General features: G+C 42.6%; 1 protein-coding gene across 1 annotated transcript in view; it reads right to left on the minus strand.

The window, feature by feature from the left end:
- The window catches only part of LOC139419150 (receptor-type tyrosine-protein phosphatase delta-like), a 228,172-nt gene that overhangs the window by 105,363 nt on the left and 102,809 nt on the right, over positions 1-20,000 (minus strand). Inside the window, exons 11-17 of the mRNA XM_071169124.1 lie at positions 16,973-17,098; positions 16,091-16,238; positions 13,968-14,113; positions 11,491-11,635; positions 9,909-10,214; positions 8,833-9,026; positions 8,062-8,088 (exon numbers count right to left, since the gene is read on the minus strand). Of these exons, the coding sequence (XP_071025225.1) occupies positions 8,062-8,088; positions 8,833-9,026; positions 9,909-10,214; positions 11,491-11,635; positions 13,968-14,113; positions 16,091-16,238; positions 16,973-17,098 (1,092 nt within the window). The remainder of the gene's footprint in view (positions 1-8,061; positions 8,089-8,832; positions 9,027-9,908; positions 10,215-11,490; positions 11,636-13,967; positions 14,114-16,090; positions 16,239-16,972; positions 17,099-20,000) is intronic.

Here is a 20,000-nt window from a genome sequence, read left to right on the forward strand (position 1 = left end):
CTTCATTACATAGTTCCATTCTACTCAATTCCATAGTTCCATTCTACTTCATTACTTAGTTCCATTCTACCCCATTACATAATTCCATTCTACTTCATTACATAGTTCCATTCTACTCCATTCCATAGTTCCATTCTACTTCATTACATAGTTCCATTCTACCCCATTACATAGTTCCATTCTACTTCATTACATAGTTCCATTCTACCCCATTACATAGTTCCATTCTACTTCATTACATAGTTCCATTCTACTCCATTCCACAGTTCCATTCTAGACTGTATCCCATTCCATAGTTCTATTCTAGACTGTATCTCATTCCATAGTTCCATTCTAGACTGTATACCATTACATAGTTCCATTCTACTTCATTACATAGTTCCATTCTACTCCATTCCATAGTTCCATTCTACTTCATTACATAGTTCCATTCTACTTCATTACATAGTTCCATTCTACTCCATTCCACAGTTCCATTCTACTTCATTACTTAGTTCCCTTCTACCCCATTACATAGTTCCATTCTACTTCATTACATAGTTCCATTCTACTCCATTCCATAGTTCCATTCTACTTCATTACATAGTTCCATTCTACCCCATTCCATAGTTCCATTCTACTTCATTACATAGTTCCATTCTACCCCATTACATAGTTCCATTCTACTTCATTACATAGTTCTATTCTACCCCATTACATAGTTCCATTCTACTTCATTACATAGTTCCATTCTACTCCATTCCACAGTTCCATTCTAGACTGTATCCCATTCCATAGTTCTATTCTAGACTGTATCTCATTCCATAGTTCCATTCTAGACTGTATCCCATTACATAGTTCCATTCTACTTCATTACATAGTTCCATTCTACTCCATTCCATAGTTCCATTCTACTTCATTACATAGTTCCATTCTACCCCTTTACATAGTTCCAATCTACTTCATTACATAGTTCCATTCTACCCCATTACATAGTTCCATTCTACTTCATTACATAGTTCCATTCTACTCCATTCTAAAGTTCCATTCTAGACTGTATCCCATTCCATAGTTCTATTCTAGACTGTATCTCATTCCATAGTTCCATTCTAGACTGTATCCCATTCCATAGTTTCATTCTAGACTGTATCTCATTCCATAGTTCCATTCTAGACTGTATCCCATTCCATAGTTCCATTCTAGACTGTATCTCATTCCATAGTTTCATTCTAGACTGTGTCCCATTCCATAGTTTTAACTAGACTGTATCCCATTCCATAGTTCCATTCTAGACTGTGTCCCATTCCATAGTTTCATTCTAGACTGTGTCCCATTCCATAGTTTCATTCTAGACTGTATCCCATTCCATAGTTCCATTCTAGACTGTGTCCCATTCCATAGTTTCATTCTAGACTGTGTCCCATTCCATAGTTCCATTCTAGGCTGTATCTCATTCCATAGTTCCATTCTAGACTGTGTCCCATTCCATAGTTCCATTCTAGGCTGTATCTCATTCCATAGTTCCAATCTAGGCTGTGTCCCATTCCATAGTTCCATTCTAGACTGTGTCCCATTCCATAGTTCCATTCTAGGCTGTATCCCATTCCATAGTTCCATTCTAGACTGTGTCCCATTCCATAGTTCCATTCTAGGCTGTATCTCATTCCATAGTTCCATTCTAGGCTGTATCTCATTCCATAGTTCCATTCTAGACTGTGTCCCATTCCATAGTTCCATTCTACTTCATTACATAGTTCCATTCTACCTCATTACATAGTTCCATTCTACTCCATTCCATAGTTCCATTCTACTTCATTACATAGTTCCATTCTACCCCATTCCATAGTTCCATTCTACTTCATTCCATAGTTCCATTCTACTTCATTACATAGTTCCATTCTACTTCATTACATAGTTCCATTCTACTTCATTCCATAGTTCCATTCTACTTCATTACATAGTTCCATTCTACTCCATTCCATAGTTCCATTCTACTTCATTACTTAGTTCCATTCTACCCCATTACATAGTTCCATTCTACTTCATTACATAGTTCCATTCTACTCCATTCCATAGTTCCATTCTACTTCATTACATAGTTCCATTCTACCCCATTACATAGTTCCATTCTACTTCATTACATAGTTCCATTCTACCCCATTACATAGTTCCATTCTACTTCATTACCTAGTTCCATTCTACTCCATTCCACAGTTCCATTCTAGACTGTATCCCATTCCATAGTTCTATTCTAGACTGTATCTCATTCCATAGTTCCAATCTAGACTGTATACCATTACATAGTTCCATTCTACTTCATTACATAGTTCCATTCTACTCCATTCCATAGTTCCATTCTACTTCATTACATAGTTCCATTCTACCCCATTACATAGTTCCATTCTACTTCATTACATAGTTCCATTCTACCCCATTACATAGTTCCATTCTACTTCATTACATAGTTCCATTCTACTCCATTCCACAGTTCCATTCTACTTCATTACTTAGTTCCATTCTACCCTATTACATAGTTCCATTCTACTTCATTACATAGTTCCATTCTACTCCATTCCATAGTTCCATTCTACTTCATTACATAGTTCCATTCTACCCCATTACATAGTTCCATTCTACTTCATTACATAGTTCCATTCTACCCCATTACATAGTTCCATTCTACTTCATTACATAGTTCCATTCTACTCCATTCCACAGTTCCATTCTAGACTGTATCCCATTCCATAGTTCTATTCTAGACTGTATCTCATTCCATAGTTCCAATCTAGACTGTATACCATTACATAGTTCCATTCTACTTCATTACATAGTTCCATTCTACTCCATTCCATAGTTCCATTCTACTTCATTACATAGTTCCATTCTACCCCATTACATAGTTCCATTCTACTTCATTACATAGTTCCATTCTACCCCATTACATAGTTCCATTCTACTTCATTACATAGTTCCATTCTACTCCATTCCACAGTTCCATTCTACTTCATTACATAGTTCCATTCTACCCCATTACATAGTTCCATTCTACTTCATTACATAGTTCCATTCTACCCCATTACATAGTTCCATTCTACTTCATTACATAGTTCCATTCTACTCCATTCCACAGTTCCATTCTAGACTGTATCCCATTCCATAGTTCTATTCTAGACTGTATCTCATTCCATAGTTCCATTCTAGACTGTATCCCATTCCATAGTTTCATTCTAGACTGTATCTCATTCCATAGTTCCATTCTAGACTGTATCTCATTCCATAGTTTCATTCTAGACTGTGTCCCATTCCATAGTTTCATTCTAGACTGCATCCCATTCCATAGTTCCATTCTAGACTGTGTCCCATTCCATAGTTTCATTCTAGACTGTGTCCCATTCCATAGTTTCATTCTAGACTGTATCCCATTCCATAGTTCCATTCTAGACTGTGTCCCATTCCATAGTTTCATTCTAGACTGTGTCCCATTCCATAGTTCCATACTAGGCTGTATCTCATTCCATAGTTCCATTCTAGACTGTGTCCCATTCCATAGTTCCATTCTAAGCTGTATCTCATTCCATAGTTCCATTCTAGGCTGTGTCCCATTCCATAGTTCCATTCTAGACTGTGTCCCATTCCATAGTTCCATTCTAGGCTGTATCCCATTCCATAGTTCCATTCTAGACTGTGTCCCATTCCATAGTTCCATTCTAGGCTGTATCTCATTCCATAGTTCCATTCTAGGCTGTATCTCATTCCATAGTTCCATTCTAGACTGTGTCCCATTCCATAGTTTCATTCTAGACTGTATCCCATTCCATAGTTCCATTCTAGACTGTGTCCCATTCCATAGTTTCATTCTAGACTGTGTCCCATTCCATAGTTTCATTCTAGACTGTATCCCATTCCATAGTTCCATTCTACTTCATTACATAGTTCCATTCTACTCCATTCCACAGTTCCATTCTAGACTGTATCCCATTCCATAGTTCTATTCTAGACTGTATCTCATTCCATAGTTCCATTCTAGACTGTATACCATTACATAGTTCCATTCTACTTCATTACATAGTTCCATTCTACCCCATTACATAGTTCCATTCTACTTCATTACATAGTTCCATTCTACCCCATTACATAGTTCCATTCTACTTCATTACATAGTTCCATTCTACTCCATTCCACAGTTCCATTCTACTTCATTACATAGTTCCATTCTACTCCATTCCATAGTTCCATTCTACTTCATTACATAGTTCCATTCTACCCCATTACATAGTTCCATTCTACTTCATTACATAGTTCCATTCTACCCCATTACATAGTTCCATTCTACTTCATTACATAGTTCCATTCTACTCCATTCCACAGTTCCATTCTAGACAGTATCCCATTCCATAGTTCTATTCTAGACTGTATCTCATTCCATAGTTCCATTCTAGACTGTATCCCATTACATAGTTCCATTCTACTTCATTACATAGTTCCATTCTACTCCATTCCATAGTTCCATTCTACTTCATTACATAGTTCCATTCTACCCCATTACATAGTTCCATTCTACTTCATTACATAGTTCCATTCTAGACTGTATCCCATTCCATAGTTCTATTCTAGACTGTATCTCATTCCATAGTTCCATTCTAGACTGTATCCCATTCCATAGTTTCATTCTAGACTGTATCTCATTCCATAGTTCCATTCTAGACTGTATCCCATTCCATAGTTCCATTCTAGACTGTATCTCATTCCATAGTTTCATTCTAGACTGTGTCCCATGCCATAGTTTCATTCTAGACTGTATCCCATTCCATAGTTCCATTCTAGACTGTGTCCCATTCCATAGTTCCATTCTAGGCTGTATCTCATTCCATAGTTCCATTCTAGGCTGTGTCCCATTCCATAGTTCCATTCTAGACTGTGTCCCATTCCATAGTTCCATTCTAGGCTGTATCCCATTCCATAGTTCCATTCTAGACTGTGTCCCATTCCATAGTTCCATTCTAAGCTGCATCTCATTCCATAGTTCCATTCTAGGCTGTATCTCATTCCATAGTTCCATTCTAGACTGTGTCCCATTCCATAGTTTCATTCTAGACTGTATCCCATTCCATAGTTCCATTCTAGACTGTGTCCCATTCCATAGTTTCATTCTAGACTGTGTCCCATTCCATAGTTTCATTCTAGACTGTATCCCATTCCATAGTTCCATTCTAGACTGTGTCCCATTCCATAGTTTCATTCTAGACTGTATCCCATTCCATAGTTTCATTCTAGACTGTATCCCATTCCATAGTTCCATTCTAGACTGTGTCCCATTCCATAGTTTCATTCTAGACTGTGTCCCATTCCATAGTTTCATTCTAGACTGTGTCCCATTCCATAGTTTCATTCTAGACTGTGTCCCATTCCATAGTTTCATTCTAGACTGTGTCCCATTCCATAGTTTCATTCTAGACTGTGTCCCATTCCATAGTTCCATTCTAGGCTGTATCCCATTCCATAGTTCCATTATAGACTGTGTCCCATTCCATAGTTTCATTCTAGGCTGTATCCCATTCCATAGTTCCATTATAGACTGTGTCCCATTCCATAGTTTCATTCTAGACTGTGTCCCATTCCATAGTTTCATTCTAGACTGTATCCCATTCCATAGTTCCATTCTACTTCATTACATAGTTCCATTCTACTCCATTCCACAGTTCCATTCTAGACTGTATCCCATTCCATAGTTCTATTCTAGACTGTATCTCATTCCATAGTTCCATTCTAGACTGTATACCATTACATAGTTCCATTCTACTTCATTACATAGTTCCATTCTACCCCATTACATAGTTCCATTCTACTTCATTACATAGTTCCATTCTACCCCATTACATAGTTCCATTCTACTTCATTACATAGTTCCATTCTACTCCATTCCACAGTTCCATTCTACTTCATTACATAGTTCCATTCTACTTCATTACATAGTTCCATTCTACTCCATTCCATAGTTCCATTCTACTTCATTACATAGTTCCATTCTACCCCATTACATAGTTCCATTCTACTTCATTACATAGTTCCATTCTACCCCATTACATAGTTCCATTCTACTTCATTACATAGTTCCATTCTACTCCATTCCACAGTTCCATTCTAGACAGTATCCCATTCCATAGTTCTATTCTAGACTGTATCTCATTCCATAGTTCCATTCTAGACTGTATCCCATTACATAGTTCCATTCTACTTCATTACATAGTTCCATTCTACTCCATTCCATAGTTCCATTCTACTTCATTACATAGTTCCATTCTACCCCATTACATAGTTCCATTCTACTTCATTACATAGTTCCATTCTAGACTGTATCCCATTCCATAGTTCTATTCTAGACTGTATCTCATTCCATAGTTCCATTCTAGACTGTATCCCATTCCATAGTTTCATTCTAGACTGTGTCCCATTCCATAGTTTCATTCTAGACTGTATCCCATTCCATAGTTCCATTCTAGACTGTGTCCCATTCCATAGTTCCATTCTAGGCTGTATCTCATTCCATAGTTCCATTCTAGGCTGTGTCCCATTCCATAGTTCCATTCTAGACTGTGTCCCATTCCATAGTTCCATTCTAGGCTGTATCCCATTCCATAGTTCCATTCTAGACTGTGTCCCATTCCATAGTTCCATTCTAGGCTGTATCTCATTCCATAGTTCCATTCTAGGCTGTGTCCCATTCCATAGTTCCATTCTAGACTGTGTCCCATTCCATAGTTCCATTCTAGGCTGTATCCCATTCCATAGTTCCATTCTAGACTGTGTCCCATTCCATAGTTCCATTCTAAGCTGCATCTCATTCCATAGTTCCATTCTAGGCTGTATCTCATTCCATAGTTCCATTCTAGACTGTGTCCCATTCCATAGTTTCATTCTAGACTGTATCCCATTCCATAGTTCCATTCTAGACTGTGTCCCATTCCATAGTTTCATTCTAGACTGTGTCCCATTCCATAGTTTCATTCTAGACTGTATCCCATTCCATAGTTCCATTCTAGACTGTGTCCCATTCCATAGTTTCATTCTAGACTGTATCCCATTCCATAGTTTCATTCTAGACTGTATCCCATTCCATAGTTCCATTCTAGACTATGTCCCATTCCATAGTTTCATTCTAGACTGTGTCCCATTCCATAGTTTCATTCTAGACTGTGTCCCATTCCATAGTTTCATTCTAGACTGTGTACCATTCCATAGTTTCATTCTAGACTGTGTCCCATTCCATAGTTTCATTCTAGACTGTGTCCCATTCCATAGTTCCATTCTAGACTGTGTCCCATTCCATAGTTTCATTCTAGGCTGTATCCCATTCCATAGTTCCATTATAGACTGTATCCCATTCCATAGTTTCATTCTAGACTGTGTCCCATTCCATAGTTCCATTCTAGGCTATATCTCATTCCATAGTTCCATTCTAGGCTATATCTCATTCCATAGTTCAATTCTAGGCTATATCTCATTCCACAGTTCCATTCTAGACTGTATCTCATTCCATAGTTTCATTCTAGACTGTATCTCATTCCATAGTTTCATTCTAGACTGTGTCCCATTCCATAGTTCCATTCTAGACTGTATCCCATTCCATAGTTTCATTATAGACTGTATCCCATTCCATAGTTTCATTCTAGACTATGTCCCATTCCATAGTTCCATTCTAGGCTGTATCTCATTCCATAGTTCCATTTTAGACTGTGTCCCATTCCATAGTTCCATTCTAGACTGTATCCCATTCCATAGTTCCATTCTAGGCTGTATCTCATTCCATAGTTCCATTCTAGACTGTATCCCATTCCATAGTTCCATTCTAGACTGTGTCCCATTCCATAGTTCCATTCTAGGCTGTATCTCATTCCATAGTTCCATTCTAGGCTGTGTCCCATTCCATAGTTCCATTCTAGGCTGTATCTCATTCCATAGTTCCATTCTAGGCTGTGTCCCATTCCATCCTTTTTTTCTACTAGCCCATGGGACCTAAACACAGGTCAAGACAACAGCATACATGAATCCGTTTTTTAGATACCAGTTCACAGATATACTTACATATTCTGCTGATTCATTGTATTCCCACTAAACGACAGAACGAAGCAGAGAGCAAAGAGGAGGGAGAGAAAAAAATATTTTTTTTTTTTTACATTAGTCTCATATTCTGATAAAGGCTTGTAAAATATATAATATATATTATTCTTAAAAAAATATTTGTAATTCTGAGCAATCAGTCTCTCTCCAGTAGAGTTTTCAGATACATCTAAATGTTCCATTCTATTTCAACATTTCATTCTATTTCAATATTCCATTCTAATCCAACATTCCATTCTAATCCAACATTCCATTCTATTCCAACATTCCATTCTATTCCAACATTTCATTCTAATCCAACATTCCATTCTATTCCAACATTTCATTCTAATCCAACATTCCATTCTATTTCAACATTCCATTCTAATCCAACATTCCATTCTAATCCAACATTCCATTCTATTTCAACATTCCATTCTAATCCAACATTCCATTCTAATCCAACATTCCATTCTATTCCAACATTTCATTCTAATCCAACATTACATTCTATTTCAACATTCCATTCCAATCCAACATTACATTCTAATCCAACATTACATTCTAGTCCAACATTCCATTATATTTCAACATTCCATTCTAATCCAACATTACATTCTAATCCAACATTACATTATATTTCAACATTCCATTCTATTCCAACATTCCATTCTATATCAACGTTCCATTCTATATCAACGTTCCATTCTATATCAATATTCTATTCAACCTGTCTGAGTTGTCTTCCATTGTTACCTGTGAGTCGTCTAGGAGTATATCCTTGATGAGGTTGGGTCCAGCGGGTTCTCCATAGTTCATCTTCATGTAGTGGACCTGGTAACCTCTGACCTGACCATGTTGCCGCTCTACGGCCGGTGCCCGCCACACCACCCTGACTGCTGACGAGTTCACCGCCTCCGACGCCACGTCGCGCGGAGGACCACTGGGAACTGGAAATGCATTGTGGGATAGGTCGTGGTCAAGGGTCAGGGTTCAAAAGTTGTGGTGGCTCTTAGATGGTTTAGATACTCCGGGGGAGGTGAGCGTTTGGAGGTAGGATAGGTTGGTGGGTTGAAAGCTTTTTGGGGTTCTGTTCAAAATGTCAATAAATATATAGGAGATGAAAGCACCAAAAAGCACCTAAAGACGGCCTGAAAAACTGGCCTGACCTTCAGAGAGCGAGAGTGAATGGAAAATAGAGAGGGGAGATCAGACGATACAAGGAATCCTAAGGGGCTGTGGTTCCCAGAACATCATATAACCTCAGTTATACAGAGGAAGGTACAATACAAACACATACCAAGAAAAAGGTTCAGCTCTGTAGAGGTAAAGTGAACTTCAGCATGACGAGTCAGGGTTGAAAGGAAAGACTGAGGGCTAGGTGGAATCCCCCACCCCCCCTTTTACAGAGATGGTTTAAGCCATAGGGTTCAGCAGCAGTTCACAGGGGCGCATGGTTAATGGAGCGTACTATTATTCCCCTCATGTAGGGGTATTTAGTGACACACCCGCAGGGCTGTCTATTATTGTTCAAAAGGGCATTGTCAGTGGGATACACTGCATCAACCCCCCTCTGGTACAGGGAGAGAAGAGAGAAGAAAAGAGGAAGGATTTTAGAATGAAATGACTGTGTAGAGGTATAGCCAGGGGAGGTTTCTTTCTTAGAATGAAGGTCAAGGAGAAAAGACAGCTAGGGTTGCTGGGAATAGGATGCCGTTTGGGATGCACCCTACCGGCTAGAGGTTCTCAGGTGGTGGCATTGTTAGTGGGGCGAACCATTTTCACCAAGGATAGGGGTGTTTAGTACCAACAGGCAGGGGAAAGGGACATACCATCTTCTTCGGTGCGTACTAGTAGTTGTAGACTCTCTGGTCCTTCTCCGGCTTCCGTCAGGGCTCTGACCGTGATTCCATACTCGGTCCATTTCTCCAGGTTTTCCAGAAGGTACGGAGAGCTTCCCGGTGGAATTCGGCTGACTTGCTGGGACGTCCTGTTGTCCCGTTCCGTGACAGAATACTGGATGGAATATCCCGTTATGATTCCGTTCTGGAATTCCGCCAGGGGCGGAGCCCAACTTACCAGGATGCTGGTGGAGTTGGGGCTGGAGCATGTGACTTCCTGCGGAGGGGCCGAGGGTTCTGATTGGCCAGGTTTGAGGAAGTACGGGTTGTTTGGTGGATGTGATTGGTTGGTGAGGTGTTTAGTGGAAGATGGTGACAGAAAATAAAAAAAAGGGGACAAAAAAAAACACAAAATGAAAATAAAAGTCTAGAACCGATGTTTTCTAGAAAGACAAATGACCAGAAGACAAGCACAGGTGCAAAACGCCAAATCCAGGGTTGCAAAATGTAGGTAACTTTCCCAAAATGTCCAAGTAATGTCCAGAAATCCTGGTTTGGGGAAAGTTTGGGAAAGTTATTGTAATTTAACACCCCTCTCTATTCAAAATCTGTTTGGATAGAAAATGTTGTCAACTGAAAAGGAGTGAAGAAGAACGACGAGTTGTAAAGGAGGAAACAACAGAAAAGGACACTGGACTGAGTCTCTGGGACAACGTGTAACACGTAACCTACCTTGACTCGAGTCTCACTCCAACCCATTCTATCAGTCTCAGTGCTTCTCCCCAGACTGATCCACTTCACATCTCTAACTGCTAAACTACTTAGTGCGTTGTGATCACCTTACCTTGACTGTAGCCCTAGCTGACTGACAGACTTCAGACTCGTGGAAGTTTGAAAAAAAACCCAAAGATATACATCTAAAGAATAAATTGTAAATATTGACCTATTGTTTCACTGTATAAAGTCATCTTATTCTGTTGATCTTATTCTCCACAAATTGTATTTTGTGATTCCATGACATATGAGGTCTGTTTAATCCAGATTACAATTCTGGTCCTCAGAGTATCTGATAGATGACACTAGAGGTCTGTTTAATCCAGATTACAACTCTGGTCCTCAGAGAAGCTGATAGATGACACTAGAGGTCTGTTTAATCCAGATTATAACTCTGGTCCTCAGAATATCTGATAGATGACATATGAGGTCTGTTTAATCCAGATTATAATGCTGGTCCTCAGAGTATCTGATAGATGACATAATGAGTTGTGTTTAATCCAGATTATACCTCTGGTCCCTCTAGTATCTGATAGATGACATAATGAGTTGTGTTTAATCCAGATTATACCTCTGGTCCCTCTAGTATCTGATAGATGACATAATGAGTTGTGTTTAATCCAGATTACAACTCTGGTCCTCAGAGTATCTGATAGATGACACTAGAGGTCTGTTTAATCCAGATTATAACTCTGGTCCCTATAGTATCTGATAGATGACATAATGAGTTGTGTTTAATCCAGATTCTACCTCTGGTAGAGCAGTACCAGCAGTAGTAGTAGTGTAGCTAGGGACATACGTGTCTGTGGTGTATCTGTGGTAACCTCGTTGGTATACGCTCCGATGCCGTGCTTGCTACGTGCTGCCAGCTGGAAGGTGTAGGAGGAGAATGGCTTCAAATTCTTTATAAGGTAGGAGGAGGCGGGGTCAAAATTCAGCTTCTTCTAGAAAGAGAGAGAAAAAAAGAGAGAGAGAGAGAAAAAGAGAGAGAAAGAGATGGAGGAGAGAGAGAGAGAGATGGAGGAGAGAGAGAGAGAGATGGAGGAGAGAGAGAGAGATGGAGGAGAGAGAGAGAGAGAAAAAGAGAGAGATAGAGAGAGATGGAGGAGAGAGAGAGAGGAGAAAAAGAGAGAGAGATGGAGGAGAGAGAGAGAGAGAGAGAGATGGAGGAGAGATCGATGGAGGAAAGAGATGAAGGAGAGAGTGAGATAGAGATAGTTAAGGTTAGGGTTAAGGTCTAAGTTGTAACAGGTAGACAGAGGGTTAAGGTGGAAGGTGTAGCAGGTAGACAGTGGGTTAAGGTCTAAGCTGTAGCAGGTAGACAGAGGGTTAAGGTGGAAGGTGTAGCAGGTAGACAGAGGGTTAAGGTGGAAGGTGTAACAGGTAGACAGAGGGTTAAGGTCAAAGCTGTAACAGGTAGACAGAGGGTTAAGGTGGAAGGTGTAGCAGGTAGACAGAGGGTTAAAGTGGAAGGTGTAACAGGTGGACAGAGGGTTAAGGTGGAAGGTGTAGCAGGTGGACAGAGGGTTAAGGTGGAAGGTGTAACAGGTAGACAGAGGGATAAGGTGGAAGGTGTAGCAGGTAGACAGAGGGTTAAAGTGGAAGGTGTAACAGGTGGACAGAGGGTTAAGGTGGAAGGTGTAGCAGGTGGACAGAGGGTTAAGGTGGAAGGTGTAACAGGTAGACAGAGGGATAAGGTGGAAGGTGTAGCAGGTAGACAGAGGGTTAAGGTGGAAGGTGTAACAGGTAGACAGAGGGTTAAGGTCTAAGCTGTAACAGGTAGACAGAGGGTTAAGGTGGACGGTGTAGCAGGTAGACAAATGGTTAAGGTTTAAGCTGTAGCAGGTAGCTGTAGCAGGTAGACAAAGGGAAAAGGGGTCAAAATCAAAAGGAACAGTCAGTATCTGGTGTGGCCACCAGCTGCATTAAGTACTGCAGTGCATCTCCTCCTCATGTACTGCACCAGATTTGCCAGTTCTTGCTGTGAGATGTTACCCCACTCTTCCACCAAGGCACCTGCAAGTTCCCGGACATTTCTGGGGGGAATGGCCATAGCCCTCACCCTCCGATCCAACAGGCCCCAGACATGCTCAATAGGATTGAGATCCGGGCTTTTGCTGGCCATGGCAGAACACTGACATTCCTGTCTTGCAGGAAATCCCACACAGAACGAGCAGTATGGCTGGTGGCATTGTCAAGCTGGAGGATCATGTCAGGATGAGCCTGCAGGAAGGGTACCACATGAGGCATGCTGCAATGATGAGGGAGGAGGATGTCTTCCCTTGTAACGCACAGCATTGAGATTGCCTGCAATGACAACAAGCTCAGTCCGATGATGCTGTGACACACCGCCCCAGACCATGACAGACCCTCCACCTCCAAATCGATCTGCTCAAGAGGACTGGCCTCGATATAACGTTCATTCTTTCGATGATAAATGGGAATCCGACCATCACCCGGTGAAGAGCACTTTTTGCCAGTCCTGTCTGGTCCAGCGACGGTGGGTTTGTGCCCATAGGCGACGTTGTTGCCAGTGATGTCAGGCCTACAAGCCCTCAGTCCAGCCTCTCTCAGCCTATTGCGGACAGTCTGATCACCGATGGAGGGATTGTGCGTTCCTGGTGTGATACATCCTGTACCTGTCCCGCAGGTGTGATGTTCAGATCCTGTGCAGGTGTTGTTACACGTGGTCTGCCACTGCGAGGACGACCAGCTGTCCATCCTGTCTCCCTGTAGCGCTGTCTTAGGCGTCTCACAATACGGACATTGCAATTTATTGCCCTGGCCACATCTGCAGTCCTCATGCCTCCTTGCAGTATGCCTAAGGCATGTTCACGCAGATGAGTAGGGACCCTGGGCATCTTTCTTTTGGTGTTTTTCAGAGTCAGTAGGAAAGGCCTCTTTAGTGTCCTAAGTTTTCATAACTGTGACCTTAATTTGCCTACCGTCTGTAAGCTGTTAGTGTCTTTACGACCATTCCACAGGTTAATTGTTTATGGTTCATTAATTGTTTATGGTTCATTGAACAAGCATTGGAAACAGTGTTTAAACCCTTTACAATGAAGATCTGTGAAGTTATTTGGATTTTTACGAATTATCTTTGAAAGACAGGGTCCTGAAAAAGGGCCATTTCTTTTTTTGCTGAGTTTATAAATCACCACAGAAAGGTCCCAGTGGATTGTAAAGATGAAAGTGTATTGAGACTTTGTGAAAAGCAACTGAGCTCTATGGGTTTAAGAAACGGGGGTTTAACTAATTTACAAATATATCTCTTACCTCTTCGTTGTCACCAGACCTCCTGTATACCAGTTCATATCCAGTGATCACGTTTTCAGGCCCACTCTGTGGAGGAGCTACCCATGACAGTAATACACTGGTCTCTGACTTGGCCTCTCCTTTGAAGTCTGATGGCTGGGACGGAACTGGGAGAGAGGATATACTACATTACCCACAATACACTACTGGAGAGAGTGGGACTACATTACACATAATACACTACTGGTGAGAGAGGGACTACACTACCCACAATACACTACTGGAGAGAGGGGGACTACACAACCCACAATACACAACTGGCGAGATAGGGACTACATTACCCACAATACACTGCTGGAGATAGAGGGACTGCATTGCCCACAATACACCACTGGAGAGAGAGGGACTACATTACCCACAATACACCATTGTATCAAATACAAAAAAATATAACTTTATTTAAAGTGTATTTAACACAACAAACTTTACAGTAAAAAAGTCTAATGAAATAAGTAAATGCACACAGAAAACAATGAACGATGGGTAAAAGAACAGAAAACCTGTAGAGTGAAGGACTATGTCAGAAACCCTGTAGAGTGAAGGACTACAGTATGTCAGAAACCCTGTAGAGTGAAGGACTACAGTATGTCAGAAACCCTGTAGAGTGAAGGACTACAGTATGTCAGAAACCCTGTAGAGTGAAGGACTACAGTATGTCAGAAACCCTGTAGAGTGAAGGACTATGTCAGGAACCCTGTAGAGTGAAGGACTACAGTATGTCAGAAACCCTGTAGAGTGAAGGACTATGTCAGAAACCCTGTAGAGTGAAGGACTATGTCAGGAACCCTGTAGAGTGAAGGACTATGTCAGAAACCCTGTAGAGTGAAGGACTATGTCAGAAACCCTGTAGAGTGAAGAACTATGTCAGAAACCCTGTAGAGTGAAGGACTACAGTATGTCAGAAACCCTGTAGAGTGAAGGACTATGTCAGAAACCCTGTAGAGTGAAGGACTATGTCAGGAACCCTGTAGAGTGAAGGACTATGTCAGAAACCCTGTAGAGTGAAGGACTACAGTATGTCAGAAACCCTGTAGAGTGAAGGACTACAGTATGTCAGAAACCCTGTAGAGTGAAGGACTACAGTATGTCAGAAACCCTGTAGAGTGAAGGACTACAGTATGTCAGAAACCCTGTAGAGTGAAGGACTACAGTATGTCAGAAACCCTGTAGAGTGAAGGACTACAGTATGTCAGAAACCCTGTAGAGTGAAGGACTACAGTATGTCAGAAACCCTGTAGAGTGAAGGACTATGTCAGAAACCCTGTAGAGTGAAGGACTATGTCAGAAACCCTGTAGAGTGAAGGACTATGTCAGAAACCCTGTAGAGTGAAGGACTATGTCAGAAACCCTGTAGAGTGAAGGACTATGTCAGAAACCCTGTAGAGTGAAGGACTATGTCAGAAACCCTGTAGAGTGAAGGACTATGTCAGAAACCCTGTAGAGTGAAGGACTACAGTATGTCAGAAACCCTGTAGAGTGAAGGACTATGTCAGAAACCCTGTAGAGTGAAGGACTATGTCAGAAACCCTGTAGAGTGAAGGACTATGTCAGGAACCCTGTAGAGTGAAGGACTATGTCAGAAACCCTGTAGAGTGAAGGACTACAGTATGTCAGAAACCCTGTAGAGTGAAGGACTACAGTATGTCAGAAACCCTGTAGAGTGAAGGACTATGTCAGAAACCCTGTAGAGTGAAGGACTATGTCAGAAACCCTGTAGAGTGAAGGACTATGTCAGAAACCCTGTAGAGTGAAGGACTACAGTATGTCAGAAACCCTGTAGAGTGAAGGACTATGTCAGAAACCCTGTAGAGTGAAGGACTATGTCAGAAACCCTGTAGAGTGAAGGACTATGTCAGGAACCCTGTAGAGTGAAGGACTATGTCAGAAACCCTGTAGAGTGAAGGACTATGTCAGAAACCCTGTAGAGTGAAGGACTATGTCAGAAACCCTGTAGAGTGAAGGACTACAGTATGTCAGAAACCCTGTAGAGTGAAGGACTATCAACTAACCCTTACATAGCTGGCTACTTCATTGACTGCCCCCCCCCCCCTCCAACCCGGACACACACCAGGCCCCCCCTGTACCTCCAGTCTTGGCTATGATCTGCAGGTCCTGGGAGAGAGGTCCGTCTCCTACAGAGGTAAAGGCCAGGACTCTGATGTAATAGGTCTTATTAGGGGTCAGACTCTGGATGGTGATGAAGTTCACACCACGAACCATCAGCTTCTCCCACTGGGGGGGCGAGAGGAGGAGGGTGGAGAGGAGGGTGGAGAGAGAGAGAGAGAGAGAGTGAGAGAGAGAGTGAGAGGAGGAGGGTGGAGAGAGAGAGAGGAGGGTGGAGAGAGAGAGAGAGAGAGAGAGAGAGGGAGGAGGGTGGAGAGAGAAAGCAAGAGGAGGAGAGGGAGAGAGAGAGCGAGGAGGAGGGTGGAGAGAGAGAGAGAGAGGAGGAGAGTAGAGAGAGAGAGGAGGAGGGTGGAGAGAGAGGAGGAGGGTGGAGAGAGAGAGGGAGAGAGAGAGGAGGGTGGAGAGAGAGAGCAAGAGGAGGAGGGTGGAGAGAGAGAGCGAGGAGGAGGGCAGAGAGAGAGAGAGGAGGAGGGTGGAAAGAGAGCGAGAGAGGAGGAGGGTGGAGAGAGAGAGAGGAGGAGGGTGGAGAGAGAGAGCGAGGAGGAGGGTAGAGAGAGAGAGAGGAGGAGGGTGGAGAGAGAGCGAGAGAGGAGGAGGGTAGAGAGAGAGAGAGAGGAGGAGGGTGGAGAGAGAGAGAGGAGGAGGGTGGAGAGAGAGCGAGAGAGGAGGAGGGTGGAGAGAGAGCAAGAGGAGGAGGGTGGAGAGAAAGGCATAGAGAGAGGAGAGGAAGGGGTAAATAGCGTAGATATGGACACACACACACACAGAACCTACACCCCCCCCCCACCTCCACTCACATACACACACAGAACCCCCCCCCCCCACACACACACACCACATACCTGGTTGACTTGCAGTGTGTTGTCGTCTGTATAGTAGACTCTGTATCCCACCACCTGCCCGTTAGCCTCCTCAGGTCCATCCCAGTGGATTATAGCTGTGGTGGTACTCAGCATACGACCTCTGACCTGGACCAATGACAAACAAGCAAAACAGAATTCCACAGTGATCGCTAGATCATTAACTCTAATACCACTGATCTGTTTAGGATGTCTCTCTCTCTCTCTTTCTCACTGTGTGTGTGTGTGTGTGTGTGTGTGCAACAAGTCAAATCAAACTTTATTTAAAAAGATTCACTTGCAAAACACACAGCATACGACCTCAAGACTCGAACTCAAATCACATCAAACCCGTAACATCTCAACACACTTTCCTGGGTAGGATATATCCTACAACATCCTCCGCAATGCTTGGGTTGTGCCGTGGCGGAGGTCTTTGTGGGCTATACTCAGCCTTGTCTCAGGATGGTAAGTTGGTGGTTGAAGATATTCCTCTAGTGGTGTGGGGGCTGTGCTTTGGCAAAGTGGGTGGGGTTATATCCTTCCTGTTTGGCCCTGTCCGGGGGTGTCCTCAGAGTGGGCCACAGTGTCTCCTGACCCCTCCTGTCTCAGCCTCCAGTATTTATGCTGCAGTAGTTCATGTGTCGGGGGGCTAGGGTCAGTTTGTTATATCTGGAGTACTTCTCCTGTCCTATTTGGTGTCCTGTGTGAATCTAAGTGTGCGTTCTCTAATTCTCTCTTTCTTTCTCTCTCTCGGAGGACCTGAGCCCTAGGACCATGCCCCAGGAATACCTGACATGATGACTATTTGCTGTCCCCAGTCCACCTGGCTGTGCTGCTGCTCCAGTTTCAACTATTCTGCCTTATTATTATTCGACCATGTTGGTCATTTATGAACATTTGAACATCTTGACCATGTTTTGTTATAATCTCCACCCGGCACAGCCAGAAGAGGACTGGCCACCCCACATAGCCTGGTTCCTCTCTAGGTTTCTTCCTAGGTTTTGGCCTTTCTAGGGAGTTTTTCCTAGCCACCGTGCTTCTACACCTGCATTGCTTGCTGTTTGGGGTTTTAGGCTGGGTTTCTGTACAGCACTTTGAGATATCAGCTGATGTGCGAAGGGCTATATAAATAAATTTGATTTGATTTGATTTGGAAAAGCATCCCCAAAATAACCCTGACATTAAAAAAGAGACAGGGACAACACTTTTTATCTAAAGTGTTGAAGGGGAAGGGGAAAACTGCAGCTCCAGAGCCTGATGTTGTGCTGATTAAAAAATACAAACATGACGATAGCAGACACATTATGAACAGGAAAAACGAGAGAGATGGGGGTTAGAGAGAGGACTGATCTACTAACCTGTCATGAGGGTTAGGGAGAGGACTGATCTACTAACCTGTCATGGGGGTTAGGGAGAGGACTGATCTACTAACCTGTCATGGGGGTTAGAGAGAGGACTGATCTACTAACCTGTAGTGGGGGTTAGGGAGAGGACTGATCTACTAACCTCTACTAACCTGTCATGGGGGTTAGAGAGAGGACTGATCTACTAACCTGTCATGGGGGTTAGAGAGAGGACTGATCTCTTAACCTGTCATGGGGCTAGAGAGAGGACTGATCTACTAAGCTGTCATGGGGGTTAAGGAGAGGTCTGTTCGACTAACCTGTCATGGGGGTTAAGGAGAGGACTGATCTACTAACCTGTCATGGGGCTAGAGAGAGGACTGATCTACTAACCTGTCATGGGGCTAGAGAGAGGACTGATCTACTAACCTGTCATGGGGGTTAGGGAGAGGACTGATCTACTAACCTGTCATGGGGGTTAGAGAGAGGACTGATCTCTTAACCTGTCATGGGGGTTAAGGAGAGGACTGATATACTAACCTCTACTAACCTGTCATGGGGGTTAGGGAGAGGACTGATCTACTAACCTGTCATGGGGTTTAGGGAGAGGACTGATCTACTAACCTGTCATGGGGGTTAAGGAGAGGACTGATCTACTAACCTGTCATGGGGGTTAGGGAGAGGACTGATCTACTAACCTCTATTAACCTGTCATGGGGGTTAGGAGAGGACTGATCTACTATCCTGTCATGGGGGTTAAGGAGAGGACTGTTCCACTAACCTGTCATAGGGGTTAGAGAGAGGACTGATCTACTAACCTGTCATGGGGGTTAAGGAGAGGACTGATCTACTATCCTGTCATGGGGGTTAAGGAGAGGACTGATCTACTAACCTGTCATGGGGATAGAGAGAGGACTGATCTACTAACCTGTCATGGGGGTTAGGGAGAGGACTGATCTACTAACCTGTCATGGGGGTTAAGGAGAGGACTGATCTACTAACCTGTCATGGGGGTTAAGAAGAGGACTGTTCCACTAACCTGTCATAGGGGTTAGAGAGAGGACTGATCTACTAACCTGTCATGGGGGTTAAGGAGAGGACTGTTCTACTGTTGTTATGATAGATCAACATCCTCTAACCTGTTGTAGTGATACGACAGCCTGTTCGGCTGCTGTTATGACAGCTGATTAATGAATACAAATACAGTGCCTTGCGAAAGTATTCGGCCACCTTGAACTTTGCGACCTTTTGCCACATTTCAGGCTTCAAACATAAAGATATAAAACTGTATTTTTTTGTGAAGAATCAACAACAAGTGGGACACAATCATGAAGTGGAACAACATTTATTGGATATTTCAAACTTTTTTAACAAATCAAAAACTGAAAAATTGGGCGTGCAAAATTATTCAGCCCCTTTTGCTGCGATTACAGCTGTAAGTCGCTTGGGGTATGTCTCTATCAGTTTTGCACATCGAGAGACTGAAATTTTTTCCCATTCCTCCTCGCAAAACAGCTCGAGCTCAGTGAGGTTGGATGGAGAGCATTTGTGAACAGCAGTTTTCAGTTCTTTCCACAGATTCTCGATTGGATTCAGGTCTGGACTTTGACTTGGCCATTCTAACACCTGGATATGTTTATTTTTGAACCATTCCATTGTAGATTTTGCTTTATGTTTTGGATCAT

The sequence above is a fragment of the Oncorhynchus clarkii genome, chromosome 10, assembly GCF_045791955.1.
Source record: "Oncorhynchus clarkii lewisi isolate Uvic-CL-2024 chromosome 10, UVic_Ocla_1.0, whole genome shotgun sequence".
NCBI lineage: Eukaryota > Metazoa > Chordata > Actinopteri > Salmoniformes > Salmonidae > Oncorhynchus > Oncorhynchus clarkii.